Consider the following 27562-nt stretch of genomic DNA (forward strand, 5'->3'; position numbering starts at 1 on the left):
AGGGCAGGGAGGGAGGGAAGGGGTTGGGAGGAAATGGGGGAGTGATGGCTAAAGGGCACAGAGTTTCTTTATAGCGTCATGAAAATGTTCTAAAAACGACTGTGGGAATAGATGCACACCTCTGTGAATAGACTAAACACCACTGAATTGTACACTTTAAATAAGTGAATTATATGGTATGACAATAAAGCTGTTACAGGACAAAAAAGGAAAAAAGGGAATAATGGCCATAATAGTAATAGCTATCATTCGTTGAAGATCTCCTGTGCGCCAGGCACTGTGAACGAGCCTCGTTACATCTATTATTTTTAGTTCTTCAACATTCCTAAAACGGATTACTGTACATGGGGTTGGGGCGTCGGCCCCCCCTCCCTCCAGGTGGGACCACGTCTGTGGTACGATTCCGAGCTCTGGTTGGATCAGGCGAAGTCCAACTCCAGCTGAGCACACATCCTTTGCTCCTTGGCCTGTCCTGCGTCCTCACTTCCCTGCTCCTGAGAGCCTCTCTCACAGGCCCTCCAACCCCCGTCTCAGGCTCTGCTTCCGGGGACCCCGGCCTACAGAGGGCAAGTGGACCTCGTGACGCCTGTCACTCCACGCGTGAGTCGAGGGGCGGCCCAAGGGCTCACCAGCCACCTGACTTCTCCCACAGCCCCGCCCACTTTAAAAACAACAGAGACTTTCCACTAGAGCTTCAGCCTGCTCTTTTCAGTGGTTTTTAAATTTTTTTCCACCATTTATCTTTATTGTTCTTCTGCCTTCAAAGGTAATGCATGCCTCAGGAGAGCCACTGAATAAACTGCGGTACGCACACACGGTGCAGCTGTAGAGAAGAATGAGGAGGATCTCCAGGAACTGATACGGAATGACTGCCAAGAAAAGTTATGGGAATAAAGAGAAAAACGCATATACAGTGATACGTGCAACTTACCCTCAAAGAGATCAGAAAAATATATATATTTGCAATATCTCTTGCAAATAATAAAAAAAAATAAAGCAATTGGGGTAAAATGCCAGATAAATCTGGGCAAAGGGTATATAGGTGTTATTTTTACTTGCGACTTTTCTGCAAGCTTGAAAATATTTCTGAATAAACAGTTAAAAGAAAAAAGCAATGGATGCTTGCTAAAAATAAAATCAAATGTTGCAAAAATACAGAGCATAAAAAAAAGGGGGAGGGAAATCTCTCTTCTCATTTTAGGAGTTCAGCGTGTATTGTCCAGATAATTGAAATGTGTGTACTAATAATACAGATATTAGATATAGGTCTATAGAAATACACAGAAGGACCTAGCCCCGCCACTTCCAAAAAATTTGGCCATAGAAAACCCTATGAATAGCAGAGGAGCCTCGTCTGATAGAGCGCCTGAAGAGGAGAGGATGGTGCGGAAGGACCAGGCAGGGTTCCGCTCTGCTGTACACTGGGTCCTAGGAGTCGGAATCAACTCGATGGCACTAACAGTAACAGAGAAACACATGTATACAAATATATATAATTGCACAAAAATGGGATATGCTATCTATGGATCTGCAACTTGCTTTCCTTCATTGAACACCATATCTTTTAATTGTTCCACTCAGGCCATCTCTATCTCAGAGCTACCTACAAAATCCTGAAAACTGTATTTCTGGTATATAAAATCTAGGCTGTCAGATGATCATTCTACATTTTAAACTGGGAGGTCAGGCGGGTTCAGAGCCTTTCAGGTACATGGGGACACTCAGAGTTAGTGCAGCTTCTCAGAGAGCCCTGGGGCCCTGGGGCAGCAACCGCTCCTGGGAGGAAGGCATCTCTCTGCCCAGGTCTACGGCAGGGTCTCAGGGGAGAGCCCATCTGTCCCTGTTTGCTGCAGGACCATTAGCACAAGAAGAGACTCTCTCAGGTCACAGAGCACTCAGGCCAAGCAGCCCTGTCTCTGCGTGACCTGACCTGGGCTGAGGGGTGCATTATCTCCTACAGGAGCCAAGCCCCTATCTTCTGAAGGACATGAGTAGCCATGGAAGGCTGATGACAACCTCCTTACCATGAGACAAGTGTTCCTGGGCTGGGCCACTGCTGGAAACCTGGGTTCATGCTTCTCCTCTTGTGGGCGCTAAGTAACATGCAAACATCTGCTCACTCTAGGCATTTGTTCAGATGTCTAGTCCACGTGATGTGAAACATCTGGCTTGTCTTAAGGAATCAGAGCCTCCTCTTGGGGTTCTCTCTTTTTTTGTTTGTTTTGCTTGGGTAGGAAGTAATGGCCCAATGACCAAATGAAATGACCTTCACCCAAAGCAAACTCATACTCTATAACCAGAAAAGATTTTTCTTTCTTTTTAAAATTTTTTCCCTAATTTCCTCCCCTAAAAAAAAGCCATGTGAATTATGCTTTTCTTGCCTCACCTCAATAATCAACAAAAATGATATTCTCCCTTTTTCAAGGCTCTTAATTGAACTACAAGAAGGTGGGAGAAGGGGATGAAACTACAATTCTCAATGGCAGAGAAGTGACCCAGAGAACACCAGGGCTGTGCATTTGCAGCTTAATCAGGATGGAAGTGGTTCTGCCGCAGAAGTCCCTAAGGAGAGCGTCCTGCCCTGGACTCAAGGATTAATTACGCCCCTGGAACCTTCAGACTCACTTCCCCTTATTCTTTTCTATATGGGAGGCTATGCTCAACTTTTTAATTTAATTTTCCCTTCCTGATGACTTGGCAATTCAAACCCTGTGTGGAATACGCAAGAGGAGAGCTGTATTTTATTAATACTAACATTTGGTTGCCAGAAAAGTAGTGGCAGCTTGAGGTTGGGGTCTGGGGATGTGGGCTTGAACCTCAGTCTGCCACTGCCAAGCTGTGTGAGCGTGGCATATCCATCAACCTCTCTGAGCCTCAGTTTCCCCATTTGGGAGGTAGGACTAATATCAACCACCCCAAGGGTCACTTCAAAGATCAAGTGAGACTCAGAGCCAAAGTCACACGGCTGGAAGCTGCCTGTGATGTACTCAGGCGGTGCTCAATAATTATACCTTCCTCTCACCCTTCTCTAAGTATCTGATCAGAAGATCCTTTTTTTATTTGCACAAATTACATCTTTTTCGCTATTCATAATTTCCTCTTTATTTTTAAAAAAAGATGGCAGGCTTGCATGTGAGATGGAGTGTGGGGCACACATTAAGGTTTCAGTCCAGAATGGACAATTTTCTAGATTTCCATTACCCGGTTTCCATGCCCTATCTTAAACACAGCTGTCAGGACAAGAGGCTCATTAAAAAGATTGTTTTGACTGACGGCATGTTCATGTATCAAATTGGAAATCCATCCAAAAATACTCGAGGGAGGTAGACAGAGGTGGTGGAAAGCCACAGAAGGGAGATGTTTTGCAGAATGTTGAGACGAAATTTGCTAGGGAAAAGTGCTCTAGCCCCAACGCTGGGCTATTCTGTGGCTCTGGCCTCAGCCCATGCTCTGCCTTGTGTCTTGAATGCCCTCCTCCTGCCCACATCTCCTGATGAACTCTATTATTCATCCTTCAATAGCCTGCTTGCTCCTCTCCTCCGGGAAAACATCCCTGGCCGAGCAGGATGAGGTTGATTCTCCTTCCTCCCGTCCTTTGCACGTTCCTCTACTTTTGCCCTGTGATGTCTTGTTCCCACCTTGGTGTCCCCTACTGGTCTGTGAGGGCAGAGACCAAATCTATTTAACTGAATATCTATCCCCAGAATGAACAGAATAGAGCTGCTGTTCTATAGAAGACTGTTGGATAAATGAATGGATGGATAGATAGTGAATGCATGTATGAATATATGGCTATATTTTAGTAGGTGTCCTGAAGGAGAAACTCAAAACTTCCCACTTTGCCAATATTATCTAAGGAAAAGAAGAGTCCCCGTGTTTTCTGATATTACAAAAGAATTACAAGAGGGTGGAAGTCAGAGACAGCGGAATGAGCACTGATTTTGAATCCTGTCTGTTACTTAAATGCCATATGACAAGCTACTTTACCTCCCTGAACACCCGTCTCCTCGATTTTAAAAAGCGGATGACAATAGATCCCTCATGGAGTTGTTGTGAGTTGCAGAGACGATGTGTTTACCCCGAATGGAGGCTCACCATTGCATACTGGGGACACAGTGCTTTTCGGCACTGTTTTTGAAATAATGTGTGAACGTGGGCCTTTTCTTCCTTGCCGTGGGAGACAATGCTGGCTGTCTCCCGATATCCATGCCTTTCCTTTTTCTCTTTGCTAAAAGAATCCTGATTTTGTTCTGGGATATGTCCTGCTCTAGGAGGTCAGAGGCTGCATCCCCAGAACGAGGATGGAGGCAGCAGCGGCAATTCTCTTCCTATGGCACTCACGGGTTGGGAAAGGGTCTGTGGCCCAGGGCTGGATTGGGAGCTGTGGGAGGACCCTGGCTGGGGGGTCCTGGGGAAGGTTTTGTTTGTTTTAAAAAGTCCCTTTTCTGCCTCTGGTGGTTGTCAAGTCTCAATGTGATGTCCAGAACCACGGCAGTCACCTGAGAAGGAAAGGGCCACGTGGGGCAGGGTGCGTGTGTGGGGCAGAATCAAGATCAAGGCAGGATCCTGGTCCCTGAGTTACCGGGCTGAGAGCCTGAACTATTCCCAGCCTTCTATTTACACAAGATAATAAACTTCCTTGTTGTCAGAGCCAGGCGGGTTGGAATTTCCTGTTATGTAAAGCCAAAAGGAACTAAAACTATACTATACTTTTCAAAACAGTAACTCTCTTTCTTGGGTCACCAATAATCTATTTTTGAACACTATATAAAATCAGCCTTTGGAAGCTCTTACAAAATTCCCCTGCTCTCTAAGAGGTCCCAGGAAGCTTCCTTGATAGGGTGGGGTGCAGGAGAACGCCACCGGAGTGTTTTTTGTCAATGATCTTCTAGACATCCTTTCTACTGCTTATCAAATTGCTTTCCCAAGCATCATGCGTCAACAGGACCAAGGCATGGAGCCAAGGCAGTGCCGGCACAGAGGAGAGCAAAGTGGCCTGGGAACCTTAGGCCATGACTGGATGACAACTCGGAGGCAATTAGGAAACTGAGAAACAGACAACACACATTGGGCAGAGTGTGAGTTATTAAAACACCCAAAACATGGTCAGCCAAAAACAAAGGAAGAAAATCTTTTCCTACCTTAGATTTTAGCCTCTCATTTGTGGCTAGAAGAAATGAAGTGTGGAAAATGCTAAGTGTCATAATTCTTTGAAAAGAAGTGATGGCTCTGTAACTATTATCCTTAAATACAGCATCAAGGGTCATTGATCTTGAGTACCTAGACCAAGGGTAAGCAAACCATAGCCATTGTCTATTTGCTTATAAGATGTGTGAGCTAAGAATGCTTGATACATTTTTATACAGCTACATTTAGGTTTATATAAGCACCTACATAATATCCTCAATTTTGCCTCTTGGCCCACAAAGCCTAAAATATTTACTATTTGGCCCTTTACAGAAACAATCTGCCAAGCCCCTGACCTAGACTTCATTACAGGGATTCTTTCTACTATTCTTTTTTTCATTTTTTGAAAAACGTAGAAGGTTCAGATGAGTACAAAAATATGACAATTATATTCCCACCACCCACAGATAACAAATATTAACATCTTATAAGATCTGCTTTCACAGTTTTTAAGAAAGGAGAAAATACAATTATGTAATTTTTATACAATTATAGCCCAAGTCCCCTTTGCCCTCTGTGGTATCAGAGGCACTTGGCTTTCCCTTTATAAGGAATGGGCACCTTTGCAGAGGGTCAGGGATCTCGATGAGACAGGAAGTGGGGACACTGACCACAATGCTTCTATGGGCTGATGGAACAATCACCCAAAAAAGATGTCTTTTCCTTGAAAGCAGACTTTGCCATGAAACCTGGGCTTGGCACAGAATAGGCAACCCCCAGTCTACTGAGTTAATGGAATGGGTGCACCGAAAGCTAACACCTAATGCAGTGATTTCATGAAGACACAGCCATGAAATAAATGACGTTATGAATTTACAGGAAAGAAAAGAAGCAAAAGAAAGAATGAAGGAAGAAGAAAGGAAGGCGAAGGGCAGGAGGGACAAAATGTCCCTGATGTGGAGGCCGTCCACAGCAACAGGTACCACACAATTCACACGCTCTTAAGGGCAACCATGCCCCTCTCAAATAGGTAGCCAGCAAAGTACCTACATATATTCAAATATGATTTATGGAGAGAGGAACTTAAACACTGAAATAAATCTTGGGGGCCGGCTTGGTGCCATAGTGGTTAAGTTTGCACACTCTGCTTCGGCAGCCTGGGGTTTGCAGGTTCGGATCCCAGGTGCAGACCTACACTACTTGTCAGGCCATGCTGTGGCGGTGACCCACATACAAAACAGAGGAAGATTAGCACGGATGTTAGCTCAGGGTCAATCTTCCTCACCAAAAAAAGAAACAAAAAATTAAAATAAAATAAAATAAAATAAAATAAAATAAAATAAAATAAAAAATAAAATAATAATAAAATAAAATAAAATACATCTCAAAAGTGTCATGAAGTCCCCACTCTGAGACTTCTATAGTGATTGTAATCCTCTAGTTCCTTCCCTGACTGTTCCCCCTAGACTCTGGACAGGACCAACACTTACTAATCTTTGTTCCCCCCATTTCCAAATGCAGAGAACATGTGTGATAAGTGTCCACAAATACAAAGATGAATGTAACAATAAGAAAAGCACCCGATCCCAGAGTCAAGAGTGCCAGTAACTCTGCCAATAGAATGCTGAACTCTTCAGCAAAACATGACTCTCGGTCACACTGGGCCTTACCAAGGCCAATTTCAGGTACTCATTTCATAAATTTTAAAATGTGCAGGCATTTTTTATCTTAAGATTTGGGCCTGTTTGTGCACAAAGAAGTTTATGGCAGTAGTATTCATCACAGAGAAAAAGTAGAAACAACTTAAACGTCTAATAATGGCAAGAGATCTAGGAACATGGTATGTCTATGTAGAACAAAATATCTGTGGTTTGGGGAACATTGCTAATGGCACAAGATAATACTGTCTATGACATAATCTTCTGCTTCTAAAATGCTCATATGATACGATCTCAGCCGTATGAAAAGAAGGAACTTCTTAATAACAAGAAAACATTAACGAATGGATTACTTATAAACTAAGCCCCTACTCAAAACTCCCTAACGTGAGCAACCAGGCAGAGGCACCTCTGTGTTAAATCACAAATCACACTAAAGATGCAGGATTTCATAAAGCCAATGAAAGTAACACTAGGGAACTGCTGGAATTACGGGGAAGTCATCGACAAATAAGGCTCTGGCAGAGTAAACACAGACACGTTAGTTCCTGAGAAGGGCAATAATCAGATTATTGACGGATTCAGCAAGAGACCTTTAGGAAAACTGATGAACCTGCAAATATTTTTCTCTCTTACAAAACGACCCTCAGTGATGCTGCTGCCAACATCAGATGTCAAGTGCAGGATGCCGCCAGACAATTATTTTCAACATTTTGGCCAAGGAAACCAAGCTGACACCTGATTCATTCTTTGTTCATTCTAAGAGCAGGCACGTTATTTGCAGTAACAACCAACATTTTATCAAATACAAGTTGAAATAATTTTAATTTTGCCATAATTTTATCTCTTTTTGCAAGGTAACGTCTCAAACCAACCTTTATTTTTATTTTATCCCTATTTTCTATGAGCTACGGTCCCCACTTTTTAAGTGAGCTTTTTCTGGTGCCCATAATCCTCAGGTAAAGAGCCCACCTGAATTTGTACCCCTGGGGAGCCAGCTAGAGAGTCTACAGGGATGGTATAGATCCTTTCCAGTTTCAAGAAAACATCAAAAACAGCAACTTTGTGTGTAGAAGGCACAATTCACACACTCAAGATGAAAGGATGAACTGAGAGGCCTATAATGAAAGAAAAATTGCTGCTTGCTGAGGCCAGAGGGGAATTCCATGCCCTGAGTGGACTCCTTGGACCCACACTCAGCAGACCCCTTCAGACATTCCCATTCCAAGCCTCCATGGCTGGCTGGACCAGCTCTTTCCCTGAGGCAGCCCCTTAAGAAGGGCAGGTGGAAAGTGGACTTGGTGGGGGAGCAGGCGGGACCTGCCCCCATACAGGCAGGCCTGGCTCCTCTTATCCTGCTGTCAACACCCACACCCACTGTGTACTCCACTCACTATCCCGACAGCTCAGCCACGTGGGAAGAGGCCAGGCCCCAGAGCCAGAGCCCTGGGACTGAGCCCAGCCCTGCACTTCCCAGCTATATGAGGGAAATTGTGTAATTGTGTAAGCTGATTGGTCTCTCTGTGCCTCGGTTTCCTCGTCTATAAAATCAGACAATAGTACCTATGGTATAGTATTTAATAAGTGGTAATCACTATTATTATTTAATGTAATGTTAATTGTGTTTTAAATGGCTTATGGAGTAAAGCTGATACTTGAGGAAGCTGGTTACCCTGTGGCTTTTCGTACCCACTGGTGGCACATCATGGGGCTGTCTCTGGGACGTGGGACCCCAGTGTGGTGGGCAGAGGAGTAGTAGAAAGAAGACGGTCAGAAAGACTTGGGTTCCAGTTCTGGCAACACTCCAGCAACCCAGCAATGGGTCAGAGGTATGGACGCGTGGAAAAAGAGGAAATATGTTCCTTACACATCAATTTATCTAGTGTTAAGTCATTTCAAATAGTTTTATAATGATAACGATAATGATGACAGTAAGGTGGATATGAATAGCACTTCCACTACTGAGCACTTACCAGGAACCAGACACTGTGTCGGGGTATTGGATTACCTTGTCTAATCCCACAGAAACCTGAGACATTAGTATCTGCTTCACACCTCTGTGACCTGAACAAGCGATTCAGCCTCTGGGACCTGAGTTTGCTCGTCAGTAAAATGGAGAGAACGCCAACACCTTGTAGGGTTGTTGTGGAGGCTGTGGTGACAATGACAGCAGCCACTGACAAGAATGTGAGTAATAATAAAACTGAACATGAGCCGTGGCTCTCAAGAAGCTTGTTCATCTTTTGCCTTTTTCAGGAGAAAAACTGCTCCATCTTCCTACAGTGGTACCACAGAGGAAGTGAGGTCACAGTCCCTGAGTGAGACAGAAGTGCAGACTCAGTGGGAGGCTCATGCCTAAGGCAGCATCGCACCTGCCCCAGACACGGCCCTTCTACCTGGGCAGCGTGACAGTAGGCAACTCCTTACTCGGACTGCCAACGGGGCGTAGGATAGTGCCTTCTGTAAAGGAGACGTTTAAGAACAATTCTTTCCTCTTATGTGTCTATAATCTAAATTTAAAATGGACTCAGGAGCAGAGAGCCTCTGCTCCTCTCTCCTGTGTGCTCAGCTTTCTTGCCTAAACTGCAGACAGTGTCACCGTATCCTCAGGGTTGTGACGAGGGGCACGAAGTTCCATGTCTGCGCTAGGAGCCTTACTCAAATGGGTGCCACTCTTTTACTCCCAAATGAAGCAATATGCAAACATTTTTGTTAAGTAGAATAAGAAAACAAAATTAAAGCAATTTCTAGCTTCTTTTACAAAGCAATATTCCAAATTTGTACTTATACTGTTGGACATAGTGGGGGCAAATGCCTCTTAAATGAAATCAAGTACAGTAAATAAAAAACACCTTGAGGGGCTGGCCTGGTGGCACAGTGGTCAAGTTTGCATGCTCTGCTTTGGCAGCCCAGGGTTCGCGGGCCCGGATCCTGGGCATGGACCTATGCACTGCTTATCAAGCCGTGCTGTGGCGGCATCCCACATATAAAGTAGAGAAAGATGGGCACAGATGCTAGCCTAGGGCCAGTCTTCCTCAGCAAACAGAGGAGGATTGGCAATAGATGTTCGCTCATGGCTAATCTTCCTCACCAAAAAAAAAAAAACAAAAATACCTTCAACTAGTATAGGAAAACTGTTTATTTAGCTAAGCGAGGGATATTTCAATTTTACAAAGGAATCTCACTGCTCATTTGAAAACAACACTAATTGCTATTTTTAAAACATGACCTAAAAAGAGAAGATGTAATATTTTGACTTCATAAACTTAAACAGACACTGCTGTTTCCCACGTACTTGTGGCTCCTTTTTGAAATGTTGCAATGGGATTTTTCAACAAGATTTTTAACTTTTACTTTGAGAGTGATCTACAATACAGAGAAGGAACCGCTATCTGTTTTGTTCATTCCTGTCCTGAGTGCCTAGCACAGGGCCTGTGCTATTTGTTGAATGAATAAATGTTGACTTAACTTTGGGAACCAGCAGCACACATTTACACGTTCCAGATTCTCAATTTATAAATATTTACCATCAGGACTTGATTTTAACTTTAATTAGCCCACGTGTTAGGGACACCTCCAAAGTGAGAAATGTAATCCATCACTTCACGCCTGACGTAGCTTTGGCAGTTGGTCTTAGGTTTATAGTGAATGAAACGCAGACGTCAAATGGTGAAAGTGATGTTTTATTGAATTGATCAAAACATAAAACAGACCAAATCTGGAAAAAATGAATTCAAGATCTAATATATATTAAGGAAAATTCCTCAAGTTGTTATGCCCCCACAGACTCGGGATCCTACGGATGCTTAAAAAAAAAAACCTGTGAGTTCTCACCTAAAAGTTGGTTAAAAAAAGAATCACTAAGTGTTTTAAAATGCATTTTAAACAGAGGGCACTGTAAGATGACTGCCATTGTCCTGTGGACACATTTGCTTGATTCGACTATGAAATTATGCATTCAAAGATGTGTTTACTAACACATTAATTGATGAGGTATGTACTTTAAAAAAACAAAGGAAGAGTCAAATTCTATCACTAAATTTCATAGGAATTTTCCATCCAGTTCAGCGCTTCCCAACCTTAAACAAATACCCCCTTTTGATAAAACTAAAAATAACATTCCTTGTCCACTCTGAAAAATCTCAGACTCCCTGAGACTACAGTCTATCTTCCTGCATATCCCAGGAGCCAAGAGGTTTTTTGCCTAGTTTCACTCCTATAGTTTGTATTATGAAAAAAGTTGCTAATTCCTTCCCCTCTCAATTTATAAATTTATGGTAGCAAACTGCAGGCACATCCCCAAATTCGACATGCCTTTCCTTACCTGGAGATGCTCATGTCCAACCCCACAAGAATATCCTGCCCCCCTCCTGCCAGCACCCCACGGGGGAGAAGCACTGTTCCAGCTAAAGGATAAAGCCAGATCCCGACCAAAGCAAATTTGCCTGCTGTGGGCTCACAACACAGTCCAGGGTCATGTAACAACACACAACCCTTAATCAAGCACACACTACGTGCCAGGCACGGTGCTGAGTGCTTTTAGACATGCTTCTCTCTATCTGATTCTCACACCAACCCTGTGAGGCTGGGATGAGTACCTGCATCTAACAAGGGAGGAAACTAAGGCAGAAAGCTGTTCACAGCTCATGTGAAGCCACCACATAGCACCAAAAGATCTGAATCCAGGTCTGTCAAAGCCAAAGGCTGTCTGCTCACTCACCATGTTACATGGCCTCACTCATCCCACCAGTGCGAACACGTCACCCCTACACCACCTTCACAAGTTTTCCCCTACTTGCATACTATCCGTACTATTATTAACCTAATATTTTTCTTTAAATTGATGAGCTAGTTATATTTTTTCTAACACATGTTAAACAAACACTCAAGTATTAGATTTTAAGTGTCCCCATGTACACCCCCCATCACATCACGGGCCTCCAATGGAATGTACCTCACCAGTCACGCCCTCCACTGAGCAACCTCAGGCTCGTTCTGGGCAGACCCTTCAGTGAGTCACAGCGGGGTCACCAGAAGCATCCTGGAATTAGACGTATGCATAGTGCATAGGGAGCAAGAGCGTCACACAGTCATGGGAATATTTCTCTAAGCCAAGGGTGAGAAAACCATGGCTGGAAGGCCCACCACCTGTTTCTGTAAATAAAGTTTTACTGGAACACAGCCACGTCCATTTGCTTATGTATCATCTGTGGCTGCTTTCACACTACAAAGGCACAGTTGAGTAGTCACCACTGAGACTACAGCCCAAAATGTTTACTGTCTGACCCTTTGCAGAAAAAGTTTGCCAACCCCTGCTCTAGGTGATGCATTTCCCACCCAAAAGTCAGTTGGTAAACACCAATCCACAGGTAATACAGACATTCCCTATGATTCTACTAACAAGTAGATTTGAATCAAGTCTAATTCAATTCCATTTAACCAATATTTACTTACTGAGGGGCTACTACGTGAGTCTTGGCTAGGGGCTGGGCCTAGAGAGGTGACCAAAGCTGGGACTGCATTTCTTAAAAGAATCAGGATGGAAACAAATAATTTCAATACAATGCAGTAAGACGTTAGAGTAGGACCTCATGTTTTATTTTCCCAGAAAGTGGAAACCTGACCTTTTTGTTCTTTACAACTTTGAAATCCTAAAACCGTAACCATAGACTAAGATCTCTCTCTAGTTTTTTTAAAAAAGCATAAATACTAGAGATAAAACTATAATTCTGTGAAATTACTCATTAGCTTTTGCAGGAAAGATCAACTTATTAGAATTTTTCATAATTGCCAAACGTGCCCTGGGCTCTCTACTACACAGTTCTAATCTCTCTGTTGAGAATGGAAAAAAGAAAAGGTATCAAGACATCAAGAGAAACAGGGTCAGTTAAAGAGCTAGACTTTTGTTTTTGAAGATTGAGTTTTCAAATTAGAATCCACATTAACTAGGTCACATATTAACCTTTTGCTGAAAAAGGCATGAGGGAAGGAGACAATGGTCAGATTCAACCAATATTTCATTACCTACTAGCTGTCTTTGCAACTCCAACTAGGTATCAGGTGAATTAAGGAAAACCAATTTCTGCATCCCGTGGTGCAGAAATTGATTATCCTCAGGCAGAGCAAAAGAAGACAGAAAATAACGGTGCTGCTTCACATCTGTGCCTCTGTCCTGCCCTGATAACTGTTTATTTGTACTGGCTATCGACAACGTTTTGTATCATACAAAGAAGGTTTTTTATTGAGCTGCAGAAGTAGAAACAGAATGCATCCGTTTCTAGGGAAACCTGAGCCTGGCAGCTCGCAGGCTTTGATTCACAGAACGCACCCCTTCACACACGGTGGCCCATTGTATAGTAACACCCCTCCTCCTCATCTACCTCATCCCATTTAAAAAATTAATGCAACAATGTGAGATGATTGTTGATGTTCGTCATGAAATCATTTATTCAGCCCACACAATGATTTAGAATTATTCATTAAGCTTGCTGGAAGGAAGCTGGGTTTTACCTCCATGGTGGTTTGAGGAGGGATGTGCTCTTTAAAAGGATATTTTATAACAACACAATTATCATAATTAAAAGCTACCCTGATATTCTGATGAGCTTTTGACATATTTTTGAGTACTGGCATTTTAGCACAAGGAGATAAATGAGACTGAACTAGTACTAGGGAATAATATTTCTGTGGGGGAAAAAAGCCGGAGGCAGTATTAAATACCATCTGCCACCATCACCCCCAATTTTATCATGGTCTTTAAGTTAATGAATTTTACAAAATGTCACTTGAACTGCTGGCTTTCTAAAATGAGTTGAAATAACATTGCCGTGACCCGAGCAGTCTTCTGCATACTGAGTCATGAGCACACGTTCCCCATGAGAGCCCACCTACCTATGCTTCCAGACCAAGGAGGCCACTCAGCCTGCCATGGAGCTGTGTCCACATCTGACCTGGGCCTCTTCCTGATGTTGCCCGTGGTTTGTTCTGGGTTTGAAAGGCCATTAAGCAGAGGTCCCGGTTTGATAAGCCACTAAAACTGACAGGTGACTGCAGGAAGGGCCCCCATCTCTCTGGTTTTCCTTGATTAAGCAGGTTTAGGCCAAGATCCTAAGGCCAGTGGCCAAGAAGAGGATGCCTTCTCATGCATGAAGTAGGTATGGTGGGAATACTGGAGAGGCACTTGGGAAGAGAGAAATCGACTGCTGGGTGAACCTGGAAAGCCAGTATGTGGATCACAGCAGAGACACACAAGTGGCTTCACCCAAGACCAAAGGACTTTGAGGCTGTGTGACGTGTGTTGACACTCGGAACACACCAGGGAACGGCTGTCCCCAGGAGCTCCGTGAGAACGTGGACCTGGTCTACTCTGTGCCTGGCATACAGTGGGTGCCAAACAAATAAATGAGCTGTGTCAGTTGGCTACCGAGGGAAGGAGCCTGAGTCAGAGAGTTTCAGTCCTTCATTCATCCCACAAATACTGATGAGGCATTTACTGTGAGCTAAAACCTGAGCCAGGCCTCCCGAACACAGAGATGAATATAACAGTGTCTCTGCCTTCAAGGAGCCGAGAGTCTAGTGGAGAATTCAGACAAGTCGACACTTAGAAATCCTCTGGGATCAAGGAAAGCTGAGAGAGAACCTGGAGTGGGGCAGGGCTGGGGGGGGCACCTCATACACAAGGTGTCACAGTTGAGGTGCTGGCCAGGTGACATGGAAGAGGCAGAGATGATGGAGAAGCGTGAGGAGCTGGCCTGCCCCTGGGGGCGAGGAGGCCTCAGAAGGGTGGAGGTTGTGGAGCTACATACCTCTCTGGCTGCTAGGTGGAGAATGCACTGGAATGGGGCAAGAGTGGGGCAGGGGGACCAACTCAGAGCTGTTGCTCTGACCCAGATGAGAGACAATGGTGGCCTAAAGTGACCGACAGGCTGGAGAGACATTAACAAGGTAGAATTAACGGCACATGAAATATCAGTCTTCCCGGGCAAGGAGGCCCTACTGGAGATGGATCCATCAGAGTTCCAGAGCCTGATGCCATTAGGAGTGGAATAAGGAAACCAGCTTCCCTGCTCTGTCTCATGCTTAGCAAGCAACCTCCTGATTATAATCTGCCTTCCCATGTCACTCTGCCTACAGGAAGAGACTGCACTGCTGAGGCTGAGGGGAGGGCTTTAGTCTTGCTCTAAATGAATCAATTGGCATTCTGGTGGTAGATACCACTCTGAGCTGGGGCAATGGGAGCCCACCTCTAAGACGCAGACCAGCTCTGGGTGTGCTGACAAACCATTCCTGAGCTTGCAGGGCTGCAGGCCTGACAGGGGAGGTGGCTGGTGCATCCTGGATACAATGTCACCCTCTGGGGTTCTTGGTGGGTGGGCAGCAAGCTTCCCCCGAGGATGCCCTGTGAGAGCTGTGGGCTCTCTCTTTATCCATGTCTACAGGTCTCGATATCTGGGAGTGCTCCTGGGCTGCACGTGCTCCATCCTGCGATGGCAGACCCAGAACCACATGCCACTCAAGAATGTGGTTGACAAGAACAGAGAACAGAGAGCAGCCATGGGGAGGGGGCATTTGCATCATTTAACATTTGATATGAAAGGAATCATTTCAGTGGCATTAAATGTTCTCTCTGGCATTATTCTCTGTTACAAAATAGTTTCCATGGTGGTACTGATGCCATCTTGACACTTCATTTCCTTGTCATCAAAATGGTTTTCTGCACCAACTCAAGCATGGCATAAAATTTCAAAGGCCTTAATAGAAGTTTTCCAACTTCATCTCCATGGAACAGTTGGAAAATGTCTCCAATTATGCAAGCTTTTTGTAAAATGTCTCAAAAACACAGAAGGGCCTATTGTACTTTTCACAAGGAAATGCGAACACATTTAATGCTCAAAGATGAAAAAAAGAGTGTCAGAATCTTTTTTTTATTTTAATGAATGCTTGCTGCTGGGTCAGGCCACCTCCTTCTCTCTACCCCCTAACAAATAAATGAATATATTTAAATTTTAGAAGAGTTTGATGAAGTACACTCTGGAAAGATCTGAAAGGAGGCACTAGGACCAAAAAAAGAGACAACAGTTGTCAAAATTGGAATCCTGTCAAGTCACTGGTAACTCAGGGAATTGGCTGAGAACACACCGTTTTTCAAGAGAGGAATACTGCAGGTGCCACCAGGAGGAGAAGCGAGGTGTGTGGGCTAGTGCTGCACACAGCGCCTTCGGAAGCTGAGAACTCCGCAAATGGAGTGTCGTCGTTTTGTGTGTGCGCGCGTGCGCGTATGTCATATGTATGATTAGCTAAAAATTTACAGCAGGTGAAGATCAGACTAAACACCTTTCTCTCTCCTGATCCTGGAGAACTTAGCCCTCACTACAGGAAAACTGATGAGGCCCCAGGACCTGCCCATTACAGCCACATCCCAGGATTTCCTAGGTTATATCTAATACAGGTGTGAAGCTTGGCTCTTAAAGATCATCTGCTCTTGGGTAAGTTCCTGCTTCTCAGAGAAATGAGAAAAGATGCCCCTGGCATCTTCCCTTCCCCCGGGGCACATACAGCCACACTCAGACAGCCCCCCCCATAACCCCCTACCCTGCAGGGCTCCCCATCCTCAGCTATGAGCAGCTACCACAACTTTAGTACTTGGTAGGCTAGGGGCTGCTTTAATGATTTACAGGCCTCTTCTCATTTAATCCTCACAACCAACCTATGAGAGAGCTACTTCTGCTAATCGTACTTTACAGATGAGGAAACTGAGGCTCAGAAGGGCTAGGCAGCTTGTCCAAGGCCAGACATCAGTGAGTGGTAGAGCCGGGATCAGAACCCAGTTCTGTCCAAAGCCCCATTCTCTCTCCCCTTTGCCAGGCTGAAAAGGGGCAGGGTAAGGATCTAGAAACCTCCTCTCCAGACCACCCTTCCACCCAGACACCTGGGGTCTTGGGCCACTACCTGCTTTGGAGAGCTTGTCTGCCATCTCCTTCCGAACAGACTTGGGGAGGTTGAAGTAGTCGTCATCCTCGTCGATGCTTTCGAGGAACAGTGGGATGTGCTGGAAGATGATGGCGTGCTGGCACTTCCGCTGCCCCGCGATGCTCAGCTGCTGGTCCAGCCACTGGTCCTGGGCCTGCTTCAAGGCAGGGCACCCGGAGGCATCGTACAAGAACTGGGAGTTGAGGACAAGGAACAGGACGCCCCCGACCCAGAAGCTGAAATAGTCATCTCCCCAAGTCTGGTGGAACTCCGCAATGGTCTCCCGGGTGGGGACATTGCCCACGTCGTGATTGCCACTAACGAAGACTAGCGGGATCTCGCTGTTCACGTCCCTGAGCACCCGCTGCAGGTCCTCCGTCTGCTCCTTCCGCCAGGGTGTCCCTGGAAAAGTGAGGGTAATGTCCTCAAATGGCCGAGGCTGTTCATGCATTTACCAACATAAAATAAGAGAGAATAATCTAGAAATCCACTCAACCAGGCAAATGGAAACTGCAGAAAGTATTCATATGTTAAAAGCGAATCAACAAGTGAGGTGGGAACCTTGTCCCCTGGAGTGGAACTGTCCTTCTCTCAGGATGCCTTGGAAATTCAATGTCTAAGTGGACATCTGACCCAACACTGCTGATTGAGTGATGGTGTAAAGTCATTCTAATATTAAATATTAGTGAAGCTTAATGCTATCTTTTATTTATATGAAAAATAAATCTAAATAGTTGTAACTTTTCAGCCCCATCTCAATGGGTCATCATGAGCACCCCTGCGGTGTGTGGACCCAGCTTTGTATACTAGCCCCAAACTGAGGGCAACTGAAGTTTTTCTTACCATACACATGGCCTTGCAGACTGTGTGAGCACCTTTATGGGAAAAATTCTTAACACCCAAATGGCTAGATCAATTGGCACACGCATCTTGCCAAATCACCCCCCATACAGGGGAGGAAGCATTTTATACTCCACTAATAGTGTGTAAGAGTGCCAGGGATCAATGTCTGAACATTAAGTGTATTTCCCCTGGCACAAGGGATTCAGTATGAAGATGATTATTTGGACAAAGAGCTGTACAGTATGTGGGGACTCTCCTCCTTCAGGTTCCTGGCTTCCACACTCCCTGTAATAATGTATTAAAACATTACTGGTGGCGTAGTGGTTCAATTCGCGCACTCCACTTAGGCGGCCTGGGGTTCGCAGGTTTGAATCCCGGGTGGGGACCAACGCACCGCTCATCAAGCCATGCTGTGGCGGCGCCCCACAAACAAAATAGAGGAAGATGGGCACAGATGTTAGTTCAGAGCCAATCTTCCTCAGCAAAAAGAGGAAGATTGGCAACAGACGTTAGCTCAGGGCCACTCTTCCTCACCAAAACAAAACAAAACACCATTAATAAATGACCAATTCAATTCCAGATCTGTTTTTTTGAGCCCCTCTATGCTAATTTATTCAACAAATATTTATTGAGCAGTCACTACGTGTAAGGCACTGATTTAGTTACTGGGATGAACTATGAGCCAAAGAGACACAGATCCTTCCCTCCAAACTGGGGAGTCAGATAATTTGTCAAGTGAATTACAGAGGCACACTCATCTGTATCAGTTGTTCTTAGGCGTTACTGAGTAAAGCAAAGTGGGGAAGGGCCATAATTCCTGCACCGTGTCAGTCCTGAGGGATAAGCTCAGCATCATGCAAAGATAGCATAAGAAAAAGAGCAGCCAACTTCTGCAGGGACGAGGAAAACTCACCTGAAAAATCCTTCCATAAGCAGACGACAATTACACCCAACATTCCATTCCCATCATGAGTTAAAAAAGAAGGAAAAAAGTTGTTACAAAGCAATTACGGTAAGAAAAAAGACCATAAAGCAGAAATAAAAGAATTCAGTCTGGATGGTCATTAAAAATAGGCAGATGTGAAACAGGAACTCGTAGAACTAACTCAGGAAAGAACTACAAGGAAAAGACAAAACCATTTCAGAAATTATGACTACAAGATTAGCAGTAGCGAGATTTCCTCTACAGCCAAGTGTGCATCAGTTTTTCTAAACATCCCATGTGAGCTTGTAAAGAATGTGTGTTCTCTAACCATTGAAGATGGAGTTCCTCATATTTCCACTAAATCAAATTTGTTAACGGTGTGATTCAAATCTCCTATGTCGTTATTCTTTGCTTTTGGCCTACGGATTTGTGTGAGTTTCTGAAAGACTTGGTTAAGTCGCCACTGTAATTGTGGGTCGATCCATTTCTCCTTGTAATTCTGCCAAGTTTCGTGTTCATTTACTTTAGCTATGTTGTCAGATGCATAAGAGTTCAGAATTTCCATATCTCACTGAAATACTTTTATATTTAATCCTAATAAAATAAATAAAAGTAGAAAGAGATGGATCTATAATGATGCTGTGGAAAGATCTTTAATATATATTAAGTTAAGAAGGTAAGAAGTGGAGAAGTAAAAAATCACACACAAATTTAAAAAAGGCTTAAACAGGGCCAGCCCCGGGAGCCTAGTGGTTAAATTCAGCGTGCTTCACTTTGGCAGCCCAGGTTCGGTTCCCAGGCACAGACTTACACCACCTGCCTGTCAGTGGCCATGCTGTGGTGGTGGCTTACATACAAAAAGAGGAAGATATCTGCCAATCTTCCTCTTTGGAGGATGTTTGGAGCCAACATTGCCCAGATGTTAGCTCAGGGCGAATCTTCCTCAGCAAAAAAATAAAAATAAAAAAGGCTTATACATATTCATACAGTTATGGATAAAACTTCTCTAAAGACATAAAGAAAACTGTTAACTCTGGTTAAATCTGGGAAACAGGAGTAGGAAGTGAAGGAAACTTTCACATTTGGTTTAAATCTCTTTACACCACATTTTAAAAGTTCCTTCCTTTCTTCCTCCCTTTTTCCAAGCTTATCTATTATTTTCATTAAAAAAATTTGAAGTTAAAAAAAAAGTGCTTTTAGCCCCAGGATCCTACAGTTTTAAAGATTTGGGGAAGCCAGTCAGGCAGCTTCATTTCCAGCTGATCTCAATCTCTGGGATGCATGGAATTTGCTTGGGAGAGGCTGGCACCAGAGCAGGAGCTCAGGTGAGGAGAGAACCGAGTCCTTCCTGGCACTGGGGGCCAGGAAGCTTCTCCCTTGTGGTGCTAGGAGTTTGCCTACCGCCAGTGTCTGCCTCCTTGCTGATCTGGGCTGGCCCTGGGGCTGCTGGTTCAAAGATGCAATTGACTGATGTTGCTTCTTTAACCAAACTCATCTGTGGGCATCTGTGTTGATTTACATAATCCCCTCCAAGACCCTGTTGGGTGGTTCTTTTCCCTTGTTAATATACTGTGAGTTTAGGGAGGATGAATCTTTTACGGCCTTGAACATGATAAACCATCTCAAAAGGACTCTGTGGACCAAGGCTAATTCACCACTACTTTCCTTATCCAGTTTTCCAAAAGACCCCAAAGCCACTCCTAGCGTTCCCTTCTTTCCATTCATGCTGACTTGGGGATTTTCTGATACTCAGTAACAGCTAATTCTTACCAAGCTTGCACTACGGGCCAGGCAGTGTTCTGAGCACTGCATGTGTATTAACTCAATTTGACAACCAGTGGGGCAGTTGAGATTTGAACTTGGTGCTCCAGCCAGAGTGCCATCTCTCATTACAGTGTCCTGGTCACAAACTGCGGTCCTAGCTTCCGGGATGACTTCTCTCAACCACCAGGTTGATCCACAGGACGAGGACTTCATAACCCACTGGGTTGCAGTGTCTCCCGTTCTGGATTTTCGGAGTGCATTTCATCATGACGCTTCACACACTGAGGCAGACCCAGGGAATGCTCGTGTAACTGATGACCGTACCCAGAAAAGTTAAAAATGAGCACCTCAAAAGAAAGGCTTACTCAAAACTTGGAAAGGAGACTTTGTCTACAAAGCAATCTACAGTGAAGGGCTGTGAATTGTACAGAGTCATGAGATGTTTGTCTCCAAATTTCAGAGGGATGCTACTTTTGGGGAAGTCACAAATATCCTCCAATAATCTGTTAAAAAACATGAACCCCATCTTCCCTGATCCCCTCAAAGCTGCACGTCTCTCATGCAGCTTTTCCAGAACTTTCTATACCCCTCATGTGGAGGCATGGCATGGATGTGGGGTCCGTGACACCTGGGGCTTGGTCATTGGCTCTTGCCCCTTACAAGTCGTGTGGCCTTGGGTGAGTCATCTGGTTCCTCTGAGCCTTGGTCTCATTATATGTGAAATGGGGATGATAATCCCCAGACCTCAGAAGGCGGCTGTGAGGATTTATACCAAGATAATGATTTCCAGAGTTTGGTACAAATAAGTCTGCAAAAATGTTAGCTGTCTTCCCTCCACTCCCACACTTGAATGTAATGAATTCTTCCTTTTTATCAGTGACCCACAGTGTGCACACTGCAATCAACAAATCATTTCTGAAGGAATGAAGACATTCCCCAAGGATATAAATGATTTTTAGGTAAGAATTTAGAAGAGAAGGAGTAAATTCTACAAAAAGCTAAGTTTAATGAAAACATGTGCATTATGTTCAACAAGCTCTCATTTGTGTATATCAGAATTTCTTTAGGGTCAGAATATGAATATCTCCTTAGCATGAACACAGCTTATAGCACATCTTAGCACAGCTTCCTAAAAAAGTCATAGTATTGAAGAAAATGTATGAGAACTCAAAGCTCAAAGCCAAACCTCACTAGCATGAGGAATAGAAAAAATGGGAACCTGGACAAGGATGGAGCTTCCAGGAGCTTCTATGATCAAGTGGGGCTCTGCGCTTCACAGAAAGGAGAGGAAGGGAGGTGGGAAGGAAGGGAAAGGACTTCAGCTAAAGAAGAAAAATTGCAAGAAATGACTCAGAAGAGGGAAAGAGAAGGGTTGCTCTGGGTGAGTCTTTAAGGTAGACGAGGGGCATCTGCTGAGAATGGGCAGCAAGAGAACAGGGAGCCCGATTTCAGCACACACGGGCCGCCCCCTGAGGAGAACTCTGGATGGGACTGACGGGGCAGTGTGGAAAGCTGTGATGTGCTTTAAATATATTTTTTAAATTTTTAAATGCAATGAGTTAAAATAAAACCAGGAGGTAAAAACTTTATGAAGAGAATCACAAAGTACTGATTTATATCATTCATTGACGTGTGTGTGTGTGTGTGTGTGTGTGAGGGAGACCAGCCCTGAGCTAACATCCGATGCCAATCCTCCTCCTCCTTTTTTTTTTTTTTTTTGCTGAGGAAGACTTGCCCTGGTCTAACATCCATGCCCATCTTCCTCTACTTTATATGGGACGCCGCCACAGCATGGCTTGACAAGCGGTGCATCGGTGCGTGCCCAGGATCGGAACCTGCAAACCACAGGCCGCCGCAGCGGAGCGTGCGCACTTAACCGCTATGCCACCAGGCTGGCCCCCTATTCATTGACTTTGAATTTTTAATATGATGTGATACCATTAAACATGTAACTTATTACTGTCAATAGTCATTGCGGCAGAGATTATTATCTTGTTGTTTTCAGAATAGCCTTAAAATACATTGATAAAATGTCTTAGCAAACTTGGGAGAGAAGTAAACGTCCTCAACCTGATAAAGCACATCTACAAAAAACCTATAGCTAACATCACACTTAGCAGGGGAGACTGAATGCTTTCCCTCTATGACTGGGAACAGGCAAGGATGTTCTCTCAACCACTTCTATTCAACATCATACTGGAAGTCCTAGCCAGTGCAATAAAGCAAGAAAAAACAAAGAAAAAGCATACAGATTGGAAAAGAAGAAATAAAACTGCCTATTCTCAGAAGGCATGACTGTTTCCATACAAAACCCTAAAGAATCTGTAAAGAAAAAAGGCTCCTAGAACTAATAAGCGGATTGGCTTGATTGCTGGATGCAAGGTTAATATATAAAAATCAATTGTATTTCTATACACTACCAATGAAGAATTAGAGATATAAATAGAAGGATTTGAGAGATAGTCAGGAGGTAGAAACAAGAAGAATCCTTGTTGTACTGGTTACATGAAGGAAACGAACTCAAAAATAATTCCCAGACATCTGAGCAAATGGGAGGTTGGTCATGTCATTTACTCACATGGAAAAGAATGAGGAAGAAACAGATTAGAGGTGAAAATTGAAAGCTCTTTTTAATATAAAATTTGATGTATTGGTACAGGAAACAAAAGAAAAAAAAGTCAAATTAAGAACTTTTGTGCATCAAAATTCATTATCAACAGAGTAAAAAGGCAATACACAGAATGGGAGAAAATATTTGCAGATCATATATCAGATAAGGCATTAATACCTACAATATATAGAGAACTCCTAAAACTCAACAAAAACAAACAACCCAATACAAAAGTGGGAAAAAGACTTGAAATGACATTTCTCCAAAGAGGATATATGAATGACCAATAAACCCATGAAAAGATGCTCAACATCACTAGTCATTAGGGAAATGCAAATCAAAGCCACAATGAGATACCACCTCACACTCATTAGGATGGCTACAACAACAACAACAATAATAATAATAAAAACCCAGAAAATAACAGGTGTTGGTAAGGATGTATAGAAATTGGAAAACTTGTGCATTGTTGGTAGAATAAAATGGTACAGCTGCTGTGGAAAACAGTATAGTGGTTCCTCAAAAAGTTAAAAACAGAATTACCACATGATCCAGCAATTTCACTTTGGGTATACATTCAAAAGAACTGAAAGCAGGGTCTTGAAGAGATATCTGTGTACCCATGTTCACGCAGCATTATTCACAGTAGCTAAAATGTGGAAGCAACCCAAGTGTCCATCAATGGATGAATGGATAAGCAAAATGTGGTGTATACACACAATGGGATATTATTTCTCTTTAAAAAGGAAGGAAATTCTGACACGTTACAACATGGATGAATCTTGAAGACATGATGCCGAGGACAATTTGCCAGTCACAAAAAGACAAATACCATATGATTCTACTTATATTTTGGGGTTGGCATTTCAGTGGAAGCACAGGTGGGCTCTGGATGCAGAGGATGTGAGATTGCCCTTTTGAGGGGTGTCCTTTGGGCACATTACCCTCTGAGCCTCAGTTCTCCAGCCCTTAAAATGGAAATCTTATCATCTCCCTGATGGAGATGCTGTAAGATCAATGAGATCATGCATTTAAGTGCCCGGTATGTAACACGTGCTCAGTTTCCTTTCCCTTCACCCTAACCCTCTTCCCACCCTACTCCTCCCAGGGAAAAGGCAGAGGAAGAGGGAAGCTAGACCTCAGGTCATCTTAGATCTCCCTTGCATTCTCCTTATTCTCAGGGAGCTTGGCTCTCAGCGCTGGTGCTGCCCCCTGAGCTGTACAGGAAAAACAGCACACATGTGCGTGCTGACACCCTAGCACATAGGTAGGCAGAATACCCAGCTCACCTTTCCACGGCAATTTGCTTGTGATATTTGGAGGCCACACCGCACTGCAGAAAGATAGACAAACTGATGGCACAATGCTAAGACCCTTGTACTGAGGGTGAAACATGCCAAAGACAAGAACGTCCAATGCCAGCCCTAAGCGGTCTCTGGAAACACAGTCAGTGGTGCCCCTTCTTCTCCTGAAGGTTGGAAACAGGTCAAGTCAGGGCATCTACTAAACAGTTAAGATCACAGATTAAAACTCCTTTAGGGGGCAATTAGGAAAGGTCAACTTAAAACTTAATAAACTCATTACATCTAGTGCTCCGGTAATTCCATTTATAAGAATTTATCCTACAGAAATACACACAAATGTGCAAAACACGGCTGCTCACTGCAGCATTAATTAAGAAGATATAAAAATCTGAAATGGCGTAAATGTTTGTCAGTAGAGAGATGATGGTGTGTTTTACTATGGAATAAAAAACAGGTAAGTATGTATAACATAAATATACATTTATGTATAATATAAATATACACTTATGTATAAATATATAATATAAACATACAGTAAACAGATAGTAAATATTTGCTGCCAAGGCTTGGGGAGCTGGGCTTTGGAGGGAGGTTAAGTGAAAACAAGAAGTTGCAAGAGCTAGTATGTATGATATAATTCTGTTGAAAACAGACCAACGAGCTAGTATATTCAGAGATAAAATTTCTAGAAAACTATGGACAAACTATTAATAGTAATTATCTCTGGGAGAATGGAATGACAGAAAACATTTCAATATCTTGTAAAGTTTGAATTTTTATAATGAGCATGAATTACTTTTATAATCAGGAAAACAATCAAGACATTTAAGAAATCACAAATGCACTAAAATTAGATCTTGTTAGGTAAGTAAGCGTAAATATAATTTTAATAGGAACAAATATAAAACAAATGACAAGGCCAATGGCATAAGTTAAGTTCTTCACTCTCAGAAAGAAAGAAAATGGAGAAAACAAAAGACAGCACCAGAAAGGGGTTTTTTTAAAAATTCTTGTTTCATTTCATATAAATAGAACCATACAATACGTGGTCTTTTGTGACTAACTTCAAGGTTCATCCATGTTGTAGCCTGTATCAGTACTCCATTCCTTTACTGCTGAATAATATTCTATTGTACAGATATACCACATTTTGTTTATCCATTCATTGGGTGATGGGCATTTGGGTTGTATTTACTTTTTGGCTATTATGAATAATGCTGCTATAAACATCCATGTACAAGTTTTTGTACGGATGTATGTTTTCATTTCTCTTGTGTATGTACCTAGGAGTGAAACTGCTGGGTCATATGGTAAATGTATGTTTAATCATTTTAAGAACTGCCAGACTGTCTCCCAAAGCACCATTTTACATTCCCACCAGCAATCTATGAGGGTCCCAATGTCTTCACATCTTTGACGATACTTGTCATCTTCCGTCTTTTTGATTGTAGCCATCCTAGTGGGTACAGTAGTATCTCATTGTGGTTTTCATTTGCACGTACCTAACAACTAACGATGCTAAGCATCTTTTCATGTGCTTATTGACCATTTGTATATCTTCTTGGGAGAAATGTTTATTGAGATCCTTTGCCCATTTTTAAATTAGGTTATTTGCCTTTTCATTACTGGGTTGTAAGAGTTCTTTATATATTATGGATACTAGTCCTTTATCAGATATATGATTTGCAAATATTTTCTCCCATTCCGTGAGTTGTCTTTTCCCTTTCTTGATAATGTCCTTTGAAGCACAAAAGTTTTCAAGTTTGATAAAGTCCAATTTATCTATTTTCTATTTTGTCACTTGTGTTTTTAGTATTAAACCTCAGAAACCACTGTCTAATCCAAGGTCATGAAGATGTATGCCTATGCTTTCTTCTAAGAGTTTTATAGTTTTAGCTTTTATTTGGTTTTTGATACATTTTGAGATAACTTTTGTATATGGTGTGAAGTAGGGGTCCAAATTCACTCTTCTGTATGTGGATATCCAGTTGTTTCCGCACTATTTGTTGGAAAGACTATCCTTTCTCCATTGAATTGTCTTGGCAACCTTGTCAGAAATCAATTGACTCTAAATGTGAGGATTTATTTCAGGACTATCAATTCTATTCCACTGATCTAAATGTTTATCCTTATGCCAGTACCATACTGTTTTGATTACTGTAGCGTTCTAGTAAGTTTAAAATCATGAAGTGTGAGTCCTCTAATTTTGTTCTTCTTTTTCAAGGTTGTTCTGGCTTTCTGGGTCCCCTGAACTTCTCTGTGAAGTTTAGGATCAGCTTGTGGTAACTGGGAATCAAGGAGGGCTAAGATCAAGGTTTACCACTCAAGAAGCTTATAGCTTTTTAGGGAAGCTTATTTGAGTTTCTATCACCGCAGATACACTTACAACCATGCAGGCTGTTCTGGGACTGGACTGCGACCCAGCAGGGTCAGCCCACGCCCAGAAATTGAAGGTGATGTGTATTTCTGAAAATAATGTCCAACCACCCGTGTGCCTGCACTACACAGGTGAAGGAGGCAGTGAGGGTGTGTGAGCCCTTATGTGTTCTGAGAAGGGTGTCAGATTAGGAGGACTGTGTCCTCATGAAGATTCATCTGCCACAGGCAGACGAGATGACTTAGAGGGAGGTGCAGGAAGGGAGAAAGGCTGTCAGAGAGGTGATTTTATGGTTTTCAGCCAAGAGGTAATAGACACTGGAACAGGGCTGTGATACTAGGAATGGGAAGAAAGGAGACCATCAAAATACATGCACGCTTTATCCTGTTTGAATAAGGAAACACGGAGGAGAAAAATATGTAAATATTTTGTCATTGTCTGAATTATTACTGCTGGCCAAGGTCCTCCATAAATTATTTTCCCCCCAAAGTGATCATCTCTCTGGTATTTATCTTCCTTAGAGCCACCCTTGGTGCTACTATAAGGTGTGCACATACATAATGGCAGAATATTCAATTCAACAAAATGCTACTGGGCACTTGGTACATGCGAGACATTGCTCAAGGCTAACGTCGACAAGAGACAATGCAATGTTCATGGACAAAGAAGTTCCAGGAAGTTATAAGCAGATTCACCTCTGGTACTGGCAAGTCCCCTCAGAGGAAGGAGTGAGCATGATTCATTTCTGTTTAGAGTTTCTCGGCTGTCAGATGCCTGAAAAGGTCTTATTTAGAATGATTGCCTCTTTTTACTTTAAGATTCCATTTTAAATCTGAACTCTGGCACCAGTGGCTATGCCCCTAAATTTCTGGTCCCATTTGGGATTTTAAATATACAACCTAATGAAAAGTTAATAGGAGTTTCACAGTTAAACTCCAAATATAGTCACTGGTCTTTCAAAGCCAGAGGCCAAATCTAAAAGCC

At 43.1% G+C, this 27562-nt stretch overlaps 1 protein-coding gene across 2 annotated transcripts in view; it reads right to left on the reverse strand.

The window, feature by feature from the left end:
- CPPED1 (calcineurin like phosphoesterase domain containing 1) overlaps positions 1-27562 on the reverse strand; it is a 108398-nt gene that overhangs the window by 15251 nt on the left and 65585 nt on the right. The window contains exon 3 of one of the 2 annotated variants that reach the window (XM_004438059.3): positions 16734-17156. The exons of the other annotated variant lie outside the window; for it this stretch is intronic. Within the exon in view, the coding sequence (XP_004438116.1) occupies positions 16734-17156 (423 nt within the window). The remainder of the gene's footprint in view (positions 1-16733; positions 17157-27562) is intronic. 2 annotated transcript variants of the gene reach the window in all.

This window comes from Ceratotherium simum, chromosome 26 (genome assembly GCF_057802395.1).
Source record: "Ceratotherium simum simum isolate JZ-2026a chromosome 26, ASM5780239v1, whole genome shotgun sequence".
In the NCBI taxonomy this organism is placed as follows: Eukaryota; Metazoa; Chordata; class Mammalia; order Perissodactyla; family Rhinocerotidae; genus Ceratotherium; species Ceratotherium simum.